The following is a 25,211-nucleotide window of genomic DNA, read 5'->3' on the forward strand; positions in this document are numbered from 1 at the left end:
AAACTTCTTATAGAACTTAGGTGAGGGCCCTGTATGACAAAAGTAAAATACAGTTGAAAAAGAAAACCAAACTGAAATGTGCAGTATAACTGCTTTCTTCCATTCTCATTCAGTGGGCTCAGGCAGTTGTTTTAATCCCATTTGATTTCTACATTAGTAGTAGGAAAGTTCCTCATTTTTACCCCAGGAAAAATGACAGCGTACATCCAGGGGTAGTTTTAGCATTTCACATCTTTTTATTTATGTATTGAAGTTCTTCAACAATTCAGTTGCACCCAAATCTACAATAGTTTGAAAACGTGCACAAAAACGTGAGTTTCTTCATCCTGCAAAGAATAATACAAAATAAAATCTGATCCAGGCAAAGGAGATAGCAGGAAACTAGTGTTAATTTTAGAATCTTCCTTCTAGTTATTTTTAAATGAATACCTCAAGTCGTATCATATAAAGACACACAATAATTGTTTTGTTTTGCCCCTTGCAGCACCCTCCCACCCCTGCAGTTAAAAAAAATATTTTCTATATTCAAAACAAATATTCCAACATTATCAATGTTTATCTTCTTAATAATTTCAGAGAAAAGAAATTCATCCCTCTGGCCCGATGTCTCTGGGTTACCATGCCCCACCCACCCTATCAGAATCCAGTACACAATAACAACACTCAAATGTCCTGAATAAGGAAAAAATTAAAACGGATGAAAACAGGAATGACAAAATAATTATACAGCAAATAAAAGAGGTGACAGAATTCGGTTAAAAACACTCCTCATAGTCTCACTTCAGAGACGTTTCAATTAATTCCTGATCTTGTCTTTCGTTACATCTTAAGAGTACATCATTTACACCCCACGTATACCCATTACCCACAATGCCTCATTTAGGAAGTTCAGCTTTAAAGAATGGTAAATCTCAGTGAATTCTAACAGGAGGACTGGTGTGTATTAAATAAACAATAAATACAAATCATCAAATACAGGGAAGGAACAGTCCACAACAGCTTGCTATTATTGGGTCTTTTTTTTCTTTTTACATTTTCTAAGAAAAATCTGACATAAAAAAACATATTCCTTTTCAGATTTTTCCAAAATGTTTCTTCCCCGGCTATTAAGGTCAAAACATAAATACACACAAAAAAAATATCTTTAAAAAACTATATGCAAAGGGATTTTAACATAATAAATAAATAAAATACCTTGATGTAATTACAGCTGAGTAGGTAGGTGTTTAACCAAAGGATTGGTTTTTGCATTAACTTTAGTGAGGGACCTCTCGGTAAAAAGTAGGGGGGGTTACGTCAGGTGCTGATGAAGATCCTCCAGGTTAGTTGGCTGCCAGTCCAGTAGCTTCAGATGACAGCCTACAGCAACATAAAAAAAACAAGAGGAGATTCAAAAACTAGCCTTAAATGCAAGCCGCTTTGATTTCCTAGTCGTATTAGTCCTCTTATTCTGAACCAAGACCATATTCCAGCGTGTTGACCCTCACCTGGCGTTGATCAGGTACTCAGCCAGGCTGATGCTGGCAGGGGAGCCGGTGATGGTCACCTGCCTGTCAGAAGAGCCCTCCACTGGGTTGGCGATCTTGATCTGAGCCCCGGACATCTGGCGGATCTCATTGATCTTAGCCCCCTGACGGCCAATGATGCAGCCAATCAACTGAGGCCAAGGAAGGCAAGAGAGAAAGTTTCAGAATACAAGACATTTCAACCACTCTTCTCAGGAGTGTAATGGATTTGAAACTAAAAACACAGATAAGACAAGTATGCTACAACTAACACTAAACAAATTCCTGAATGATTTACATTAATCTTGGGCTGAAGTATTGAGAACAAGTAAGGAAGAGAATTCCAGAGTGGACGGGGACACTTACATCGTTTGGAATGGTCAACTCATGGGAACCAGTTTGTGCAGAAGCATCCATCCCAGCTAAAGAGAGAAAACACAAGTCAGAGCCTACAAAGAAAAAATGTTGCACACAATGCAACATAGAAATAAATAAAATGCTTCCCATCTCTATTCTTCCTCTGTTGACCTACCCTGGAAACCCTGGTTGTTGGGAGCGATGGGGAAAGGACTCTGCTGCATGGCGAGCTGGTGGAGTTTAGTAAGCTGTGGAGAGAGAGATGGATACATGGAGAGGGAGAGATGGAGAGGAAGAGAGAGGAGGGTTGATGAAAGGAGAAAGACAGGAACTATAAGCCAGGAGATACACATGGTTATGTTCTGCATTAACACACATATACACTACATGGCCAAAAGTATGTGGACACCTGCTCGTCAAACATCTCATTCCAAAATCATGGGCATTAATATAGTTGGTACCCCCTTTGCTGCTATAACAGCTTCCACTCTTCTGGGAAGGCTTTCCACTAGATAAGTGGTTCCCTAACTTTTTATAGTCCCGTACCCCTTCAAAACATTCAACCTCCAGCTGCATACCCTCTCTAGCACCAGGGTCAGCACTCTCAAATGTTTTTTTGCCATCATTGTAAGCCTGCCCCCCCCCCACACACACACACCAATACATTTATTAAACATAAGAATGAGTGTGAGTTTGTCACTTCCCACAATCCGGGTTGTGACAAAGACCTCTTATAGGACCAGGCCACAAATAATAATAATAATCAATAATTTTGCTCTTTATTTAGCCATCTTACATATAAAACCTTATTTGTTCATCAAAAATTGTGAATAACTCATTGGTTAATGAGAAGGGTGTGCTTGAAAGGATGCACATAACAGTCTGTGCCTGTATTTAGTTTTTATGCTAGTGAGGGCCGAGAATCCACTCTCACATAGGTACGTGGTTGCAAAGGGCATCCGTGTCTTAACCTGTTGGGGATAGGGGGCAGTATTTGCATGGCCGGATAAAAAAAACGTACCCGATTTAATCTGGTTACTACTCCTGCCCAGTAACTAGAATATGCATATAATTGTTTGATTTGGATAGAAAACACCCTAAAGTTTCTAAAACTGTTTGAATGGTGTCTGTGAGTATAACAGAACTCATTTGGCAGGCCAAAACCTGAGAAGATTCCAAACAGGAAGCGCCCTCTCTGACCATTTCTTGGCCTTCTTTGCCATCTCTATCCAAAACAAATGATCTCTGCTGTAACGTGACATTTTCTAACGCTCCCATAGGCTCTTAGAAGGCGCCAGAACGTTGAATGATGACTTTGCAGGCCATGGCTGAAAAACAGTAGCGCATTTGGTAAGTGGTCGATCTGAGAACAAATGAGACGGGCGCACGCGTGTACGAGACGACTCCATGTTTACATTTTCAGTCTTTGAACGAAAACGACGACTCCCGGTCGGAATATTATCGCTTTTTTACGAGAAAAATCACATAAAAATTGATTTTAAACAGCGTTTGACATGCTTCGAAGTACGGTAATGGAATATTTTGAAATTTGTCACGAAATGCGCCGGGTGCGTTACCCTTCTTTACCCTTCGGATAGGGTCTTAAACGCACGAACAAAACGGCGCTATTTGGATATAACTATGGATTATTTGGAACCAAACCAATATTTGTTATTGAAGTAGAAGTCCTGGGAGTGCATTCTGACGAAGAACAGCAAAGGTAATCCAATTTTTCTTATAGTAAATCTGAGTTTGGTGAGTACCAAACTTGGTGGGTGTCAAAATAGCTAGCCTGTGATGGCCGGGCTATCTACTCAGAATATTGCAAAATGTGCTTTCACCGAAAAGCTATTTTAAAATCGGACACCGCGATTGCATAAAGGAGTTCTGTATCTATAATTCTTAAAATAATTATGTTTTTTGTGAACGTTTATCGTGAGTAATTTAGTAAATTCACCGGAAGTGTTCGGTGGGAATGCTAGTCACATGCTAATGTAAAAAGCTGGTTTTTGATATAAATATGAACTTGATTGAACAAAACATGCATGTATTGTATAACATAATGTCCTAGGAGTGTCATCTGATGAAGATCATCAAAGGTTAGTGCTGCATTTAGCTGTGGTTTTTGTGACATTATATGCTAGCTTGAAAAATGGGTGTCTGATTATTTCTGGCTGGGTACTCTGCTGACATAATCTAATGTTTTGCTTTCGTTGTAAAGCCTTTTTGAAATCCGACACTGTGGTTAGATTAACGAGAGTCTTGTCTTTAAAATGGTGTAAAATAGTAATATGTTTGAGAAATTGAAGTAATAGCATTTCTAAGGTATTTGAATATCGCGCCACGGGATTCCACTGGCTGTTGACTAGGGTGGGACGCAAACGTCCCACCTAGCCCAGAGAGGTTAACAGCGTGATTTCCCAAGGCAAGAAACTCAGAGCAGCCCTATCCAGAAATCTGGCTGTGGCTTCAGAACCGCTTGTTGCAATTTCGATGAGGCCCTCTTGTTCAGATATTGGTAAGTGGACTGGAGGCAGGGCATGAAAGTGATAACGAATCCAGTTGTTTGTGTCGTCCGTTCCGGGAAAGTACCTGTGTATTTGCGCACCCAGCTCACTCCGGTGCGTCACTATATCACATTTGACATTGTCCGTAAGCTTGAGTTCATTTGCACACAAAAAAAAAAATCATACAATGATGGAAAGACCTGTGTGTTGTCCTTGTTAATGCAGACAGAAAAGAGCTTCTTAATCAGCCTGAATTTTGTCCCGCATATTGAAAATAGTTGTGAGAGTCCCTATAATCCTAGATTCAGATCATTCAGGCGAGAAAAAACATCACACAGATAGGCCAGTCGTGTGAGAAACTCGTCATCATGCAAGCGGTCAGACAAGTGAAAATTGTCAGTAAAAGAAAATTAAGCTTGTCTCTCAATTTAAAAAAAGTGTCAATACTTTTCCCCTTGATAACCAGCGCACTTCTGTATGTTGTAAAAGCGTTACATGGTCGCTGCCCATATCATTGCATAGTGCAGAAAATACACAAGAGTTCACGGGCCTTGCTTTAACAAAGTTAATCATTTTCACTGTAGTGTCCAAAACATCTTCCAAGCTGTCAGGCATTCCCTTGGCAGCAAGAGCCTCTCAGTGGATGCTGCAGAGTATCCAAGTGGCATCGGGAGCAACTGCTTGCATGCACATTACCACTCCACTATGTCTCCCTGTCATGGCTTTTGCGCCATCATTACAGATACCAACACATCTTGACCACCAAAGTCCATTTGATGTCAGAAAGCTGTCCAGTACTTTAAAAATATCCTCTCATGTTGTCCTGGTTACCAGAAGAGGATATCTTCCTTAATTGACCCCCCATAAACGTAACGGACATATACTGTGCCAGGCCCGCCACGTATGTTGACTCATCCAGCTGTAACGCTTGTATGCGAAGCAGAAATTGTTTCAAAACATCTCATGCCATGTCACTGATGCGTCGTGAAACAGTGTTTGATGAAGACACTGTCTGTATAGTTTCTGGCCTTTCCCCCCCAGCATTGTCCCAGCTGTATCAGCAGCAGCAGGAAGAATCAAGTCTTCCACAATAGTATGGGCTTGCCTGTCCTAGCCACTCGGTAGCTCACCATATAAGATGCTTCTAGTCCCTTCTTATTAATGGTATCTGTTGCTTTTCTAAGTCTTACTACTCGAAAGTCATCTTTATTCTTGATCAAAAAACTCCCGTGGCTTATTTTTCAAATTGTCATGTTTCGTTTCTAAATGTCTGCGCGAGAGTGAAGGTTTCCCGCGAGAGAGTAACGGTTAATGTGATTGGATGTTACTTATTTGACTAGGCTACCTGTATTTGACATTGGGTTGTTATTTCGCTGAATGGTTTAATTTTATTTTTAGCAATGAAATGAGGCTACTCGGGCGAAAACAAAACCTCACCCAAATGTGTTAAGATTTCCCTTCACTGGAACTAAGGGGCCTAGCCCAAACGATGAAAAACAGCCCCAGACCATTATTCCTCCACCACCAAACTTTACAGTTGACACTATGCATAGGGGCAGGCAGCGTTCTCCTGGCATCCGCCAAACCCAGATTCGTCCGTTGGATTGCCAGATCATGAAGCGTGATTCCTCACTCAAGAAAATGTGTTTCCACTGCTTCAGAGTCCAATGGCGGAGAGCTTAACAGGTGGCATCCTATGACGGTGCCAGGGTTGAAAGTCACTGAGCTCTTCAGTAAGGCCATACTACTACCAATGTTGGTCTTTGGCGATTGAATGGCCATGTGCTCGATTTTATACACCTGTCAGCAACGGGTATGGCTGAACTAGCAGAATCAACTTATTTGAAGGGGTGTCCATATATTTGTGTGTGTGATAGATAAATATTTATAAATTGGGTGGTTCGAGCCCGGAATGCTGATTGGCTGACAGCCATGGTATATCAGACGCATCCCATGGGTATGACAAAAATACTGCCTTAAATTATGTTGGTAACCAGTTTATAATAGCAATAAGGCACCTCGGGGGTTTGTGGTATATGGCCAATATACCACGGCTAAGGGATATTTCCAGGCACTCCGCCTTGCGCCTAAGAACAGCCCTTAGTTGTGGCATATTGGCCACATACAACAACCCCTCAGGCCTTATTGCTTAAACACACACGTCAAAAGTTTGGAAACACCTACTCATTAAAGGGTTTTCCTTTATTTTTTAACATTTTCTACATTGTAGAATAATAGTGAAGACATCAAAACTATGAAATAACACATGGAATCATGTAATGAAAAAAAAAGTGTTAAATCAAAATATATATTTGAGATTCACACTCTTGGCAATTCTCTCAACCAGTTTCACGAGGAATGCTTTTCAAACCGTTTTGAAGAAGTTCCCACATATGCTGAGCACTAGTTTGCTGCTTTTCCTTCACTCTGCGGTCCAACTCATCCCAAACCATCTCAAAATGGGTTGAGGTCGGCTGATTGTCACTTCTTGGTCAAATAGTCCTCACACAGCCTGGAGGTGTGTTGGGTCAATGTCCTGTTGAAAAACAAATGATAGTCCCAAGCGCAAACCAGATGGGATGGCGTATCGCTGCAGAATGCTGTGGTAGCCATGCTGGTTAAGTGTGGCTTGAATTGTGGCTTGAATTCTAAATAAATCACAGAAAGTGTCACTAGTAAAGCACACCATTACACCTCCATGCAGAGAGCACCTACTCTGCATTTCATAAAGACAGGGCAGGCAGATAATATATATATAAAAAAATGTAATCAAATATGGACTCATCAGACCAAAAGGATAGATTTCCACAGACCTAATGTCCATTGCGCTTGTTTCTTGGCCCAAGCAAGTCTCATCTTCATATTGGTATACTTTAGTAGTGGTTTCTTTGCAGCAATTCAACCATAAAGTCCTGATTCACGCAGTCTCCTCTGAACAGTTGATGTTGAGATGTGTCTGTTACTTGAACTCTGTGAAGCATTTATTTGGGCTGCAATTTCTGAGGCTGGTAACTAATAAACGTATCCTGTGCAGCAGAGGTAATTCTGGGTCTTCCTTTCCTGAGGCGGTCCTCATGAGAGCCAGTTCCATTACAGCACTTGATGGTTTTTGTGACTGCACTTGAAGAAACTTTCAAAGTTCTTGAAAAGTTCCGCATTGACTGACCTTCATGTCTTAAAGTAATGATGGACTGTCATTTCTCTTTGCTTATTTGAGCTGTTCTTGCCATAATATGGATTTGGTCTTTTACCAAATAGGGCTATCTGCTGTATACCACCCCTACCTTGTTACAACACAACTGATTGGCTCAAACGCATTAAGGAAAGAAAGAAATTCCACAAATTAACTTTTAACAAGGCACACCTGTTCATTGAAATGTATTCCATGTGACTACCTCATGAAGCTGGTTGAGCAAATGCCAAGAGTGTGCAAAGCTGACATCGAGGCAAAAGGTGGCTACTTTGAAGAATGTCAAATATAAAACTGATTGGTTTAATACCTTTTTGGTTACTACATGATTCCATGTGTTATTTCATAGTTTTGATGTCTCCACTATTATTCTACAATGTAGAAAATAGTGAAAATAAAGAAAAACCCTTAAACGAGTAGGTGTCCAAACCTTTGACTGATACATACACTATACCAAACATTAGGAACACATTCCTAATATTGCCCTCAGAAAAGCCTCAATTTGCCGGGACATGGCTCTACAAGGTGTCGAAAGCGGTTCACAAGGATGCTGGTCCATGACTCCAATGCTTCCCAATGGCTGGATGTCCTTTGGGTGATTGACCACTCTTGATGCAAAACGGGAAACTGTTGAGCGTAAAAAAACAGCGCTGTACTTCTTGACACAAACTGGTGCGCCTGGCACCTACTACCGTACCCCGTTTTAAAGGCACTTCAATATTGTCTTGCCCATTTACCCTCAATGGCACACATACACAATCTCTGTCTCAACTGTCTCAAGGCTTAAACATCCTTCTTTAACTGGTCTCATTACCTTCATCTACATTGATTGAAGTGGATTTAACAAGTGACATCAATATGGGATCATGGTTTCACCTGGTCAGTCTATGTTATGGAAAGAGCAGGTGTTAATGTTTTGTATAATCAGCGTCGGAAGTTTACATACACTTAGGTTAGAGTCATTAAAACACATTTTTTCAACCACTCCACAAATTTCTTGTAAACAAACTATAGTTTTGGCAAGTCGGTTAGGACATCTACTTTGCGCATGACAAGTAATTTTTCCAACAATTGTTTACAGACAGATTATTTCACTTATAATTCACTGTATCACAATTCCAGTGGGTCAGAAGTTTACATACACTAAGTTGACTGTGCCTTTAAACAGCTTGGAAAATTCCAGCAAATTATGTCATGCTTTAGAAGCTTCTGATAGGCTAATTGACGTTATTTGAGTCAATTGGAGGTGTACCTGTGGATGTATTTCAAGGCCTACCTTCAAACTCAGTGCCTCTTTGCTTGACATCATGGGAAAATCAAAAGAAATCAGCCAAGACCTCGCAAAATAAAATCGGAGACCTCCACAAGTCTGGTTCATTCTTGGGAGCAATTTCCAAACACCTGAAGGTACCACGTTCATCTGTACAAACAATAGTACGCAAGTATAAACACTATGGGACCACGCAGCTGGCATACCGCTCAGGAAGGATACGCGTTCTGTCTCCTGGAGATGAACGTACATTGGTGCGAAAAGTGCAAATCAATCCCAGAACAACAGCAAAGGACCTTGTGAAGATGCTGGAGGAAACAGGTACAAAAGTATCTATATCCACAGTAAAACGAGTCCTATATCGGCATAACCTGAAAGGCTGCTCAGCAAGAAAGAAGCCACTGCTCCAAAACCACCATAAAAAGCCAGACTACGGTTTGCAACTGCACATGGGGACAAAGATCGTACTTTTTGGAGAAATGTCCTCTGGTCTGATGAAACAAAAATAAAACTGTTTGGCCGTAATGACCATTGTTATGTTTGGAGGAAAAAGGGGAGGCTTGCAAGCCGAAGAACACCATCCCAACCGTGAAGCACGGGGGTAGCATCATGTTGTGGGGGTGCTTTGTTGGCAGGAGGGACTGGTGCACTTCACAAAATAGATGGCATCATGAGGAAGAAAATTATGTGGATATATTGAAGCAACATCTCAAGACATCAGTCAGGAAGTTAAAGCTTGGTCGCAAATGGGTCTTCCAAATGAACAATGACCCCAAGCATACTTCCAAAGTTGTGGCAAAATGGCTTAAGGACAAAGTCAAGGTATTGGAATGGCCATCACAAAGCCCTGACCTCAATCCTATAGAACATTTGTGGGCAGAACTGAAAAAGTGTGTGGGAGCAAGGAGGCCTACAAACCTGACCCAGTTACACCAGCTCTGTCAGGAGGAATGGGCCAAAATTCACCCAACTTATTGTGGGAAGCTTGTGGAAGGCTACCTGTGAGGTTTGACCCAAGTTAAACAATTTAAAGGCAATGCTACCAAATACTAATTGAGTGTATGTAAACTTCTGACCCACTGGGAATGTGATGAAAGAAATAAAAGCTGAAATAAATAAATCACTACTATTATTCTGACATTTCACATTCTTAAAACAATGTGGTGATCCTAACTGACCTAAAACGGAATTTGTACTAGGATTAAAATGTCAGGAATTGTGAAAAACGGAGTTTAAATGTATTTGGCTAAGGTGTATGTAAACTTCCAACTTCAAATTCTGTCCAACACCGATAAATTATTTGTGGCTCAGATTTAACACTGAAATATATGGACAAAATACTGGCTATGAAATCATCCTATACTGATATATTTCTTTAGGCAATTATCAACCGATACAAAGGCTGAAATACTGTGCAGCCCTACTTCACAGCAACAGTAAAAAATGTGCAGTCCCAAAGAAATTGTGCACGTCAACACAAAACAATAGATTGATTGACAGTTAAGGCTAGCATCACAAACAAATTTGACAAAGCCCAATTTCAGAATTTCTCCCAAATATAATCAAGGCTGCAAAGATATTAAACGATACACATGGCAATAAACCAAAAATGTAAAAGTACCAGTAGGCCTTAGCGATGCATCACTGCAGTGCATTTACTGATTGAAACTTAAAAATGGAACTAGAGTGGTTGGGGGGAAGAAAGAAGGTACAGCATGTAATAGAGGGTGGGTGCCATGACTACCCAGGAGGGTTGATGTGTAGATATATGGGCTCACTTACAGAATGACCTTCACTTACGTCAGGCTGTGGAATGGCGTGCTGTCCTTGGACAGCGTATGCCTGCAATGAGAGAAAAGCACTTAAGAGGGTGCATGGGCACAAAAAGCACACTCACAGGCTGTAGTATCCTGGAGACCCATGGCTGCATTTAGACAGGCAGCTCAATTATGATCTTTTGGGCACTAATTGGGCTTTTGACCAATCAGATCGGGTCTGACAAAGATCTGATGTGATTGGTCTAAAGACCAATTAGTGGGGCAAAAAATATCAGAATTGGGCTACTGTCTAAATGCAGCCAAGTCCTTGGATGACTGGAATGAGAACGCTATGGGGTAATTCAGACAACACCATACACAACAAGGATATGGACATATAGGTGACGCATATAGCCTAGTGGTTAGAGCGTTGGGCCAGTAACAGAAAGGTTTCTAGATCGAATCCATGAGCTGACGAGGTAAAAGACTGTTGTTCTGCCCCTGAACAAGGCAGTTAACCTGTTAGGGCTAGGGGGCAGCATTTGCACGTCTGGATAAAAAAAATGGACCCGATTTAATCTGGTTACTAATCCTACCCAGTAACTAGAATATGCATATACTTATTATATATGGATAGAAAACACTCTAAAGTTTCTAAAACTGTTTGAATGGTGTCTGTGAGTATAACAGAACTCATTTGGCAGGCAAAACCCTGAGACATTTTCTGACAGGAAGTGGATACCTGATGTGTTGTATTGACTTTAAACCTATCCCATTGAAAAACACAGGGGTTTAGGAATATTTTGGCACTTCCTATTGCTTCCACTAGATGTCACCAGCCTTTACAAAGTGTTTTGAGTCTTCTGGAGGGAGATCTGACCGAACAAGAGCCATGGAACGATGATGTCCCATTAGACACCTGGCGCGCGAGTTCATGTTGGGTACCCTCGTTCCAATACGTTATAAAAGAGTATGCATTCGTCCACCTTGAATATTATTCATGTTCTGGTTAAAAAAGGCCCTAATGATTTATGCTATACAACGTTTGACATGTTTGAACGAACGGAAATATATTTTTTCCCCTCGTTCATGACGAGAAGTCCGGCTGGCTTAGATCATGTGCGAACAAGACGGAGATTTTTGGACATAAATGATGAGCTTTTTTGAACAAAACTACATTCGTTATGGACCTGTGATACCTGGAAGTGACATCTGATGAAGAGAATCAAAGGTAATGGATTATTTACATAGTATTTTCGATTTTAGATCTCCCCAACATGACGTCTAGTCTGTATCGCAACGCCGTATTTTTCTGGGCGCAGTGCTCAGATTATTGCAAAGTGTGATTTCCCAGTAAGGTTATTTTTAAATCTGGCAAGTTGATTGCGTTCAAGAGATGTAAATCTATAATTCTTTAAATGACAATATAATATTTTACCAATGTTTTCTAATTTTAATTATTTAATTTGTGACGCTGACTTGACTGCCGGTTATTGGAGGGAAACGATTTCCTCAACATCAATGCCATAGTAAAACGCTGTTTTTGGATATAAATATGAACTTGATAGAACTAAAAATGCATGCATTGTCTAACATAATGTCCTAGGAGTGTCATCTGATGGAGATTGTAAAAGGTTAGTGCATCATTTTAGCTGGTTTTATGGTTTTGGTGACCCTGTCTTTGACTTGACAAAACATTACACACAACTCTTGTAAATGTACTGTCCTAACATACTCTAAATTTATGCTTTCGCCGTAAAACCTTTTTGAAATCGTAAAACGTGGTTAGATTAAGGAGATGTTTATCTTTCAAATGGTGTAAAATAGTTGTATTTTTGAAAAATTTGAATTTTGACATTTATTTGGATTCAAATTTGCCGCTCTTGAAATGCACCTGCTGTTGATGGAGTGCACCACGGGTGGGACGCTTGCGTCCCACCTAGCCCATAGAGGTTAACACACTGTTCCTAGGCCATCATTGTAAATAAGAATTTGTTCTTAACTGACTTGCCTAGTTAAATAAAAAATATGCGCCCTCCAGCTAGTATTCAACCCATCTGACAGCTCAGCTACTCTACAACTACTGGAGGGGATTTCTCTCCCCTAACATAGAAACTCTGGAGGCCATTTGGCAATGGTGCTGACATCTGCACAGTGCAGAATAACACACTACTGAAATGTAGAAACAGACTTAAAAATGCAGTGTTATTCCACTTCCCTTAAACAACTGACAATGCTACCATTTTTTTTTTTAAAGGGACACTTAATTAGAAAACAACTGACACATGACTTACAGACTAATTAATTGATTAATTACAGATGAATGAGGTTGGTTTATTTACCTGACCTCCCGCAAATATGACAGGAGAGCCTGAGGGTTTGGGCCTGTAAGGGATGGTTACACCCTTAGGCGGAGACTGAGGAGAGAAACAAAATCAACCATTAGGAACTGGAAAATGTACATAAGCGGTATTTATTTATTTATATATATATATATTCAAAAAAATTAAAAAAATCAGGAAGCTAAGCAACATCTCTGATGAAATAGAAAGACAAGACAAAAATGGTTCCCATACTACTACCTCGAGCATGACGACACAGATCTGCTTGACACACTCGATGATGGACTGGGGGGTCCCTGCAATGGTGATGGCACGCTCTGTGGAGTTAGGCAGCATGTCCCCTGCCACCTGTACCTGAGCTCCTGTCGACTGGAGAAAGAGAGACAGGTAGGAGGGAGGGTCAACATTAAGTGTTCAGAGTTCTCTTTAGAATATCTGGTGGCACAGTTCATCTAGAGACCGGGGGTGATCGTTTCTAATTAGCATAATAACATACTTGTGTGGGTGTACTGCACGTACCTCTCTGATCTCTTTGATCTTGCAGCCGCCCTTGCCAATGAGGGAGCCACACTGGCTGGCAGGCACAACGATGCGCAGGGTGACTGGCGGTTTGCTGGTGGCCGTGCTGTTAGTCATCGAGCTGCTGATGTCCTGTAGGGAATCGAACGGAAAAACAAGATACACTGCTGAGGATGGCTTCAGTCCAAAGACTAGGACTTACAGATTTTTTTCAGGATCTTTACTACGCAAAATGTGAATTGCTACACATCTTACTCTAAAATGGTGTACTGTTCATGGGTGCGCAAAAAATATTTCAGTTTCTTAGTAATAGGTTTCCAGCCTGATTGAAATGTTCTATGGCTTATTTGAAATCTGTAGTTAGGAGTCAAACCTCCTCCAGCTTCTCGATAATCATGGAGAAGGCTTTAAAGATGGCGGTGGTGGGGCCTGCCAGGGTGATGATCCTCTCTGGGCAGTTCCCCTCAGAGATGTTGATACGAGCGCCACTCTGCACAAGACAAACAGTCACGTGGACATGACATGTTATTCATGTGTTTGCTTATTAAAATCTTACTCTAAAATATTAAGACAATATATTTAATTGCATTTACACATTCAGCCCTGGCCTGATTTTGGTTGTAAAATTGCAATCTGTCAACCCTCAAGCATGAGTCATCAGAATCAGTAGAAAATGTCTAGAATTGGCCACTTCTCTCAAACTCCTTTCAATACGTCAATCCATGCAATGACGGACAACTCACCTCCTCTCTCATCTTCTTCACAGACTCTCCTTTCTGCACAGAAAGCACAATGTTTAAACAACAGTCACAGCCATGAATGAAAAGTGCAAAGCCAAACACAGTGAGAAACATCAGGAAGGCACACTTACCTTGCCAATAATGCTTCCAACTTCCTGCAGACAAGAAAACCATAACACATTAAAATCAGTAATCCATATATATTCACTTTACAAAAGCTTTACTCAAGATTGAAATAACCCCATTTTGTAGTATTTTCTACTATATGCAAGTCATCCATGTAGTGTGCAAGGTAAGGTTTATGCTAGTCCCGGGTGACCGACTCAAGACAGTGGCTGTAGCAAAAGATTAGGTTTATATTAGTCTCGCGTTGCCATACCTCCAAAATCACGTTGTCGTCATGCCGCCGTTGAAGGTCTACAGAATTTATTTCAAACATTTGATGTTTTTGAAGATTTTGATTGGACGTTACATTTCAAGAAGCTCCCGAGTGGCATATCTCAGTGCTAGAGGCGTCACTAGACCCTGGTTCGATTCCAGGCTGTATCACAACCGGCCATGATTGGGACTCCTATAGGGTGGCGTACAATAGGCCCAGCGTCGTCCGGGTTAGGGTTTGGCCGTCATTGTAAATAAGAATTTGTTCTTAACCGACTTGCGTAGTTAAAGAAAAGGTTAAAAATAGAAATAAAAAACCCTCCCCCCACACGCCCGTAGAAGGGGTGATGTGTGTTATGTGCGTCACCGTTCTCCGCCCGGGTAGTTGTTGCCTACGCTAGTGCTCGTTTTAAAGTTATCAAGGGTGGCCGATTGTCTGCGATTTATATTTATTGAAATTTCAAGTGGATTGTGCTCTGGTGACAGACCTTTTCTGCCATTCGTCCACATGGCGGCTGAACGTATTCAATAAACAAATACATGTAAAATAATAATAATAATAATAATGTTTTACCACGTATTATTAGCTAAGCTAGCTGGCGACAGTAGGCCACTTTGTAGGCTAACTCAACTGAGCTGCTAGCTTGCTAACTTTACACAGTGTTTAGCTAAGTGAATTAAATGTCATCAGCTAGCTAACTGTCTCCAATTGCATTTGTAGATAAAAAGACATAGAAGAGGGTGAAATTACAGCTCCAGCTGTCAGCTGTCAGAAGAGGGTGAAATCACAGCTCCAGCTGTCAGAAGAGGGTGAAATTACAGCTCCAGCTGTCAGAAGAGAGAGATTGTAGGCTACTGGATAGGGCAGGTCATTTTGTGGAGACATTATGAAAAGATTCTCCAGTTCCAGTCCCTAGGGGGGAAACCTTTGAGGACAGAGAGATAAAAGCAACATAATATTCAGGGTTGTCTAATTTGAGTAGAATGAAGCCCGTTTCTTTGTCATGTTTTCGGGTTGGGTGTACAGGGCCCAGCCCAGCAATAACACACCTGACTCAACTTATCAAATCTAGTTATGTGATAATCAATTGTGCTATTGCTGGGATGGAATAGATATCTGCTCACCCAGGATCAGTGGAGCAAACACACGGCCACCGCTGGTATGGAGTTTTTTTTGTTCACCTGAAATGAGGCTTTAGTCATAATCCCAATAAAGAGGGGAAGGGGTTCTGTCTGTAATGCGTCCGTGTTACATTCTCAAATGAAAATGTAAAAAAAATTATATATTTATTAGGGATGCACGATATATCGGAATCAGCCGATATTAGCTAAAAATGCCAACGTCGGTATCGGCCCGATGTCTAGTTTGACGCCGATGTGAAAAACCGATGTCAAAGCTGACATGCATACCTATATAAACGTAGGTAGACGACGTAAAGACGCCACGTAAAATGTAGCGCTACACGTGCAACACAGCATTCCTAACCTAGCCCACAATGTCTGCTATGTGGATCAAGCCGTCAACAAGTCGAGCACTCATTTGAAAGAGTAAGAACATTTCAGCGACACAACTCAAAGGCAAAATCCATTAAAACGCCAAGTTAAAGGGATTCATTGCCCTTGACAATCAACCGTTCTCTGTCGTGGGTGACGTTGGCTTTCGCGACTGGTCGAGCACCAGTACACACTAACGTTACCAAGTGCGCTATTGTTCAGATGATGCCCTACCGGAGTTACACAGTAATAGCGTCACTGCTATTAGCTTCACGACATTAACTCACTGCCAACTGTGTAGGGCAAACTTAACATGTGTAAATATTTGTATGAACATAAGATTCAACAACTGAGACATAACCTTAACAAGTTCCACAGACGTGGCTAACAGAAATGGAATAATGTGTCCCTGAACAAAGGGGGGGGGGGGGGGGTCAAAATCAAAAGTAACAGTCAGGAGGTGCAGTGCACCTCCTCCTCATGGACTGCACCAGATTTGCCAGTTCTTGAGATTTTACCCCCTCTTCCATCAAGGCACCTGCAAGTTACCGGACATTTCTGGGGGGGAATGGCCCTAGCCCTCACCCTCCGATCCAACAGGTCCCAGACGTGCTCAATGGGATTGAGATCCGGGCTCTTTGCTGGCCATGGCAGAACACTGACATTCCTGTCTTGCAGGAAATCACGCACAGAACGAGCAGTATGGCTGGTAGCATTGTCATGCTGGAGGGTCATGTCAGGATGAGCCTGCAGGAAGGGTACCACATGAGGGAGAAGGATGTCTTCCCTGTAACGCACAGCGTTGAGATTGCCTGCAATGACAACAAGCTCAGTCCGATGATGCTGTGACACACCGCCCCAGACCATGACGGACCCTCCACTTCGATCCCGCTCCTGAGTACAGGCCTCGGTCTAACGCTCATTCCTTGGACGATAATTCGTAAAAAACGCGTTTATCTTTGAAAGACAGGGTCCTGAAAGGGGGACGTTTCTTTTTGTGTGTGCTGAGTTTACTATGGAACGCCGTTTGGGTCTTTGCATGCCAAAAATGACACTTCAAATAACAATATTTGACAATAACACTATTTGACGCATTAAATAAGCTTTTAAATTTGACACATCAAATAACAGTTCTATTATAGAATGTTGTTTGTTCTGAATTTGAACGTGCAAGCCAAGCGCCACCACTACTATCAGTAGCACTGTCAAAGCTGTACAAAAAAAGTCTGCAAACAAGCAACCACCGGCCACGAACGATGTGTTTACAATACTGTGTCGGTAATAAAGCATTATTTGTTCGACCGCAACTTCTGGGGTACCTAGCTAGCACCAATACAACCAGCCTGAAAACAATAACCAGTAGAACCGGCAGTCATTTTCACCATTCTTAGCCATGATTTAGGAATCCTTGTGAGTAATTATTAGCTAGGTAGCCACTTGTTGTTCGCCTATTGAAATTGATCTTCAGTTCATGAAAAATAAATAGCTAACCAGCTACTTAACCCTGTTGCCCAAAGCGAAAGTTATAAGCAGCCAGCTAGCTTCATCTGGTTTGTGAGACTCGACCTGACCGGGTTATGTGTTGTGAAGCTAGCCACAATAAGGATTAGGCACAATAGTGGAATTTGCGGTTGGCCTTCAAAATAAAAGTACCTCTTTGAAAGTGATACAGAAGGTTACAAATTGGTGGAATTATGCCATATTTAGACGAGATAATGTTAAACAAGGTTGGAATGTGAAGCAATGAAATGGGGTATCAGTCTACTCGGTGACACCCACAGAACACAACTGTGAAGAGTTAACGCAAATATTAGTGTTGTAGCTCTTATCGCGGGACTGTGACTGTGTGAAATCACCTCCCCAGTCAGCCTATTGTGTGTATTGACATTCATATTGCACTGTACAGCTTTACCTAAGGATTGGGGATCAATGATATGGGGTAACAGTCTTCTCAATACCCAATATATCCTCCCCACCCCCCCAGTATTGTTTTTCCTCAGAATTAGTGTTCAAAACACTTAGGTTGAAAATAAATGTGGCTCAAGTCACAGCTGTTTCAGAGTCCCGCAATAAGAGCTACGATGCCAATGTTCTCTGGGTGTAAGGCTGTACAGTGAAATAAGTATGGCCCCAACACAATTCAAAAGTATAATACATCCAGTATGATTTCAACAAATGATTGTCTTTTGTTGATTTTATATAACATTCCAACCTCGTTTAGCATGATCTATTCAATTATGGCATAATTCTACTATTTGTATTCATTTGCATCACTGTCAATGGCATACTTTTATTTTGAAGGCTAAATGCAAAGTCCACTATTGTGGCTAATCCTTATTGTGGCTAGTTTCCGACCACCATGAATCAAATAACAACTGTTTTATAAATTAGGGTTATTTTAGATGACACCTAGCTATATAATTAGCTAGCTAACGATAGCTACTGAAACAGATCTTCCCCAAAAACATGTCGTTTTGCCATGTTTTTGGGGAAGAACATTGTTTGCATCCATGAGCTAGATAGACTTAATTATACAAAAAAAAGCTATGATTTGATAGAGCAGTCTGACTGAGCAGTGGTAGGCAGCAGCAGGCTCGTAAGCATTCATCCAAACAGCACTTTCCTGCATTTGCCAGCAGCTCTTCGCTGTGCTTCAAGCATTGCGCTGTTTATGACTTCAAGCCTGTCAACTCCTGAGATTAGGCTGGCAATACTAAAGTACCTATTAGAACTAGAGGTCGACCGATTATGATTTTTCAACGCCGATACCGATTATTGGAGGGCCAAAAAAGCAGATGCCGATTAATCCGCCGATTTTTTTTATTTTTTATTTGTAATAATGACAATTACAACAATACTGAATGAACACTTATTTTAACAATATAATACATCAATAAAATCAATTTAGCCTCAAATAAATAATGAAACATGTTCAATTTCATTTAAATAATGCAAAAACAAAGTGTTGGAGAAGAAAGTAAAAGTGCAATAAGTGCCATGTAAGAAAGCTAACGTTTAAGTGCCTTGCTCAGAACATGAGAACATATGAAAGCTGGTGGTTCCTTTTAACATGAGTCTTCAATATTCCCAGGTAAGAAGTTTTAGGTTGTAGTTATTATAGGAATTATAGGACTATTTCTCTCTATACGATTTGTATTTCATATACCTTTGACTATTGGATGTTCTTATAGGCACTTTAGTATTGCCAGTGTAACAGTATAGCTTCCGTCCCTCTCCTCACTCCTACCTGGGCTCGAACCAGGAACACATCGACAACAGCCACCCTCGAAGCAGCGTTACCCATGCAGAGCAAGTGACGTTTGAAACGCTATTAGCACGCACCCCGCTAACTAGCTAGCCATTTCACATGGGTTACACCAGTGTAATCTCAGGAGTCATAAACAGCGCAATGCTTGAAGCATTGCGAAGAGCTGCTGGCAAAACGCACAAAAGTGCTGTTTGAATGAATGCTTACGAGCCTGCTGGTGCCTACCATCGCTCAGTCAGACTGCTCTATGAAATCATAGACTTAATTATAACACAACACACAGAAATATGAGCCTTAGGTCATTAATATGGTCGAATCCGGAAACTATCACGTTTATTCTTTCAGTGAAATACGGAACCGTTCCGTATTTTATCTAACGGGTGGCATCCATAAGTCTAAATATTCCTGTTACATTGCACAACCTTCAATGTTATGTCATAATTAAGTAAAATTCTGGCAAATTAGTTCGCAACGAGCCAGGCGGCCCAAACTGTTGCATATACCCTGACTCTGCGTGCAATGAAGTGACACAATTTCACCTGGTTAATATTGCCTGCTAACCTGGATTTATTTTAGCTAAATATGCAGGTTTAAAAATATATACTTCTGTGTATTGATTTTAAGAAAGGCATTGATGTTTATGGTTAGGTACATTCGTGCAACGATTGTGCTTTTTTCGCAAATGCGCTTTTGTTAAATCATCCCCCGTTTGACGAAGTCGGCTGTCTTTGTTAGGAAGAAATAGTCTTCACAGTTCACAACGAGCCAGGCTGCCCAAACTGCTGCATATACCCTGACTCTGTTGCTAGAGAAGTGACACATTTTCCCTAGTTAAAAGAAATTCATGTTAGCAGGCAATATTAACTAAATATGCAGGTTTAAAAATATATACTTGTGTATTGATTTTAAGAAAGGCATTGATGTTTATGGTTGGAGCAACGTGTACCTAAGCGATTATATGCAACGCAGGACAGGCTAGATAAACTAGTAATATCATCAACCATGTGTAGTTAACTAGTGATTATGATTGATTGATTGCTTTTTATACGATAAATTTAATGCTAGCTAGCAACTTACCTTGGCTTCTTACTGCATTCGCGTAACAGGCAGGCTCCTCGTGAAGTGCAATGTAAAGCAGGTGGTTAGAGCATTAGACTAGTTAACCGTAAGGTTGCCAGATTGAATCCCTGAGCTGACAAGTTAAAAATCTGTCGTTCTGCCCCTGAACAAGGCAGTTAACCCACCGTTCCTAGGCCGTCATTGAAAATAAGAATGTGTTCTTAACTGACTTGCCTAGTTAAATAAAGGTGTAAAAAAATAATAACAAAAAATAAATAAAAAAATCGGCCAAATGGGTGTCCAAAAATACCGACTTCGATTGTTATGAAAACTTGAAATTGGCCCTAATTAATCGGTCGACCTATATTTAGAACATCCAATAGTCAAAGGTATATGAAATACAACTGGTATAGAGAGCATCGTCCTATAATAACTACAACCTAAAACTTCTTACCTGGGAATATTGAAGACTCATGTTAAAAGGAACCACCAGCTTTCATATGTTCTAAGCAAGGAACTTAAACGTTAGCTTTTTTACATGGCACATATTGCGCTTTTACTTTCTTCTCCAACACTTTGTTTTTGCATTATTTAAACCAAATTGAACATGTTTCATTATTTATTTGAGACTAAATTGATTTTATTGATGTATTATATTAAGTTAAAATAAGTGTTCATTCAGTATATATATATATACACACACACACACTTTAAAAAAAAGCTAAATATCTATATAATATTAGTTTTTTCTTATAGTATTTATTTTATTAATTATTATTATTTTTTATATATAATCGGTATCGGATTTTTTTGGGGTCCTCCAATAATCGATATCGGAGTTGAAAAATCATAATCAGTCGACCTCTAACATCAACGATACCGACTTCAGACGAGTCCTCTGACACTCGTAGGGGTCATAGAGCTAAACGGAGAACACCATCGTGATTGCAGTTGTTCCCATAGATGGAGCAACCATGTACAGTCTATGTATCACTGACCCTGGATAAGGTTTCGACTCTACTAACACAACTAACCTTTTAGGTCAATAATATGCCGTTTTTATGAAAATGTAGTTGGCTTCATAATCTTAAGAGGAATTTAACTAGCTAGTTTACAAGGTTAACTGACTTTTCTCAAAACTAACCCCATTGTGGCCAGCTACTTCTTGTCCCTCATGCTAGCCTTTACAGCCATATATCACTTCAGAAAAGTCCATAGTAAATATACTGATATGGCCATTGTAGACCATTTCTCTGCTCTGGTTGCAGCTTTAGCTCATCTCGAAATAACAGAAATGCTGTGAAAACAAGCGTGCTGCAAATGTTCAAAAATGTTTTGTGACCAGTGCTTGTTTTGTTTATATTTTTAGTCCTCACGTACTGTTGCTCCTACGGTACTAATCTGGTGCGCACCTTTGGAGCTCCGCCCAAGAATGGCATTTCATTAGTTTGACGTGTTGCGAGGAGTCTGATACACCGGGTTCCGGCCCGTCTAGCCGATTTTTGCAATGGAACTTCCACAAGCTTCCCGTTTTAGGGAAGCCTGGTTCATGACGATGCTGTTTATGCTGACTACACAGTAATTAATGAGGTGTGTGAATGGAACAACCAGTGTAATGGTCATAACTCTTATCATCCATCTCCTGTGCACACTCACCTTTCCATGCATAAGGAGTCTAATGGTTAGGGTGACATTGAGCCCTCCTTCAATCACACCGGTGTCCATAGTTGTTGTAGTGTCTGAAGTCTATATTTGCCAAGAAGTAGTATTTGGTCTTCAAGACAAGAGGGAGCAGAGAGAAAAAAAACATTAGTGTTAAGTTACAGATGGCAAACAATTGATTTAAAAAATCTATTCAAGCAAGAAACCAACCAGTACTACTGACTCACATTTTTACAAGTAGTAATTTACCATTTAACAGATTCCAGAGCAACTTGCAGTTAGTCCATTCATCTTACAATAGCTAGGTGAGACAACCACATTTCAGTCATAATAAGTACATTTTACAAGATTTAGCTAATTTTCTTATATTGGTTCTGCTAAAAACAGTGAAACTAGCTACTGAGAGTGCTGACCAGGGCATCGTTTCCTTAATAAAAGCATCCTAAGACTAAGTTCATCGAATAAGTGAATCCCATTGCTGAACTTGATTCATTAAACCCAAGGTTCACTAACTCTGCTCATATTGCAGTGTATTGATTCAGATATAGTGGAGCTAATGATTATGCAGCGAGGAAACCAGACGTAGTTACTAGTTAGCTACATTTATTTACACCATGAAAATACATAACACCGATTTAACAAAGCTAACGTTTGCTTACTAGTTAGCTAGTACTAGTCTGTAACTGCTAGACAGCGTAACGCTAACAAATTACTTAAGCATAGCAAAAAAAAATTGTACGTTCATTATTTTTGGATAACCAGATTGCTCGTTATAGCGGAAATACATTGTCAAAAAAAAAGCCAACTGACGTTATTTAGTTCCAGTTGCCTGTATGTAATATGATAATTAGTTAGCTAACGTTAGCTTGCCTGCTAGCAGCATTGCTAGCTAGTAACATTGGCTAGTTGCCTAAAGTTTGAAAACCTAAAGTTGATGAACCAATGAATGGAAAACGGTCCCTACTCAGTCTTGGTAGAATATGGATAGCTTCATCAATATTACTGCTCAATAGCTAGCTAGAAACGGATAGTAGCAGCTAACGTAGCTAATCAAATCAGAATGAGCGCAATGCTAGCAAGCTAGCCTAGCATGTGACGATAATCCGCTATTCTGAATGCTGCGGCCTAGGTCCTGAATCATTCAGGCGCAGTTAGCTCTGTCCTTCACACTCCAAAGAAAATTCAGTAGTTAGGGCAGCGTTACCTGAACAGTCCCGTGAGGTGTGTTTAGGGGGAGGGTAGGGTAGAAGGGGAGAGGTTCGGGAGGGAATTTTAAAAGGATTCGGGGAAGAGGGAAGAGACGCTGCTGCTTGATCGGGCTCCACTCTCCTGCTTAGCACAAAAGACAACAAAATGAAAATCGTTCAACTTTTACCTTTAACCCGATCCTCCCCCACGATTTAACCCCACCTACTAAAACCTTGGCCCTCGTCATAATATTTCTCAGTTGGCAAACACACTGAGGTAAAGGGCACAGTCCCACACATTGGTGCTGATAAATAGATAGGTTTTTACAAGCCATTTTTGAAAATATAAAATATAGATTTTGGCTGTGCTGAGTGACTATATGACGGCCATATGAACAACAAGAAACACATTTAGCTAACAAATATATTTTTTACTTTTCTTGCATTTTTTTGGTATCTTATTATTTTGTTGTGAATTAACAGTAAAGAAGGGTCTTACATTTGTGTTAAAAGAGAGCAGGGAATATAATATAGGTTTGTGGCTTTATGTAGCAAAGCCACTGATGTGAGAGTAATTTCACCAGATGGCCATGCACAGTTAGCTCATTACTGGAAAAATAGCAGAGTATGTCTGGGCAAAAGCTGTTATTCAGAATGGTGTTGGACAAAAATCTACAAAGGCTTCCAGGTAACACTTTACAATGAGGTTCCATTTGTAAAGGGTTTATAAAAGGTTATAATTACGTTATTAACGGTTATTTGATCATTTGTAAATGCCTTATAAACCAGGAATAAACAGTTGTATATTGCAATAACTGGTCAGTGCCAAATAGTAACCCGATATTTACTTCCAGTTATTAACCATTTATAAATGCACTTACAAATGCTTATAAAATCAACCCTTATGTATCATCATGCAACCTTATTTTCAATTGCTGCACAGTTGAACAATAGTTATTTTCTCACTTTTGGGTGTGGTGCATTGTTGTTGTCCGAGGAACAGAAGAGGTTGGTTTGAAACCCTTATCCCCTGGCAAAATGTACATCCAGAAAATGTTTCAATCATCATTACCCCTTACCAGACTACCCAGCCTGGTTTCATAGACTAGACGTAACATAGTAAATGTAAATCCGGGACACTCAAATTATACTGAACAAAAATATAAACGCAACATGCTACAATTTCAAAGATTTTACTGAGTTACAGTTCATATAAGGAAATCAGTCAATTTAAACAAATTCATTAGGCCCTAATCTTTAGATTTCACATGACTGGGCAGGAGTGCTTCACCCACCGGGGTGCCAGGTCCAGCTAATCAGAATGAGTTTTTCCTACAGTCTGCATGCCAATTGCACACCCCCTTAAAACTTGAGACATCTGTGGCATTGTGTTGTATGGCAAAACGGAACATTTTAGAGTGGCTTTTTATTGTCTGCACCATCAAGAGCATCGACTGGTTGCATCACCACCTGGTATGGTAACGGCTTGGTATATGACCGTAAGGCGTTACAAAGGGTAGTGCGTACGGACCAGTACATCACTGGGGCCAAGCTTCCAGCCATCCACAACCTATATACTAGGCGGTGTCAGAGGAAAGCCCATAAAATTGTCAGAGACTCCAGTCACCCTGTTTTCATACTGTTTTCTCTGCTACCGCACGGCAAGCAATACCGGAGCTCCAAGTCTAGGACCAAAAGGCTTCTTAACAGCTTCTACCCCCAAGCCACAAGACTGCTGAACAATTAATCAAATGTCCACCAGACTAATACATTGACAAAAATATAAACGCAACATGCAACAATTTCAAAGAGTTTACTGAGTTAAGGTTCATATGAGGAAATCAGTCAATTTAAATAAATTCAATAGGCCCTAATCTATGGATTTCACATGACTGGGAATACAGATATGAATCTGTTGGCCACCAATACCTTTAAAAAATGGTCCTCAGGATCTCTTCACTGTATTTTTGTGCATT

General features: G+C 40.5%; 1 protein-coding gene across 4 annotated transcripts; it reads right to left on the reverse strand.

Annotated features, from left to right (window-relative positions):
* Window positions 1-213: 213 nt before the first annotated feature.
* pcbp2 (poly(rC) binding protein 2) lies at window positions 214-23,459 on the reverse strand. Of its 4 annotated transcripts, none has more exons than XM_014145562.2 (13): window positions 23,253-23,459; window positions 22,043-22,160; window positions 14,319-14,342; window positions 14,191-14,223; window positions 13,821-13,937; window positions 13,448-13,579; window positions 13,169-13,297; window positions 12,929-13,003; window positions 10,630-10,671; window positions 2,038-2,110; window positions 1,872-1,927; window positions 1,488-1,657; window positions 214-1,359 (listed from the first exon to the last, which is right to left on the reverse strand). In XM_014145562.2, the coding sequence occupies exons 2-13, from the start codon at window positions 22,109-22,111 to the stop codon at window positions 1,323-1,325; spliced, it is 957 nt and encodes a 318-aa protein (XP_014001037.1). In that variant the 5' UTR covers window positions 22,112-22,160; window positions 23,253-23,459; the 3' UTR covers window positions 214-1,322. The 4 variants fall into 4 exon arrangements, with proteins under 4 accessions (XP_014001037.1, XP_045551910.1, XP_014001036.1 ...); XM_045695954.1 differs by having other exon boundaries at window positions 10,612-10,671; XM_014145561.2 differs by having other exon boundaries at window positions 13,166-13,297.
* Between the last annotated feature and the right edge of the window lie 1,752 nt (window positions 23,460-25,211).

This window comes from Salmo salar, chromosome ssa15 (genome assembly GCF_905237065.1).
Source record: "Salmo salar chromosome ssa15, Ssal_v3.1, whole genome shotgun sequence".
Taxonomy (NCBI): Eukaryota; Metazoa; Chordata; class Actinopteri; order Salmoniformes; family Salmonidae; genus Salmo; species Salmo salar.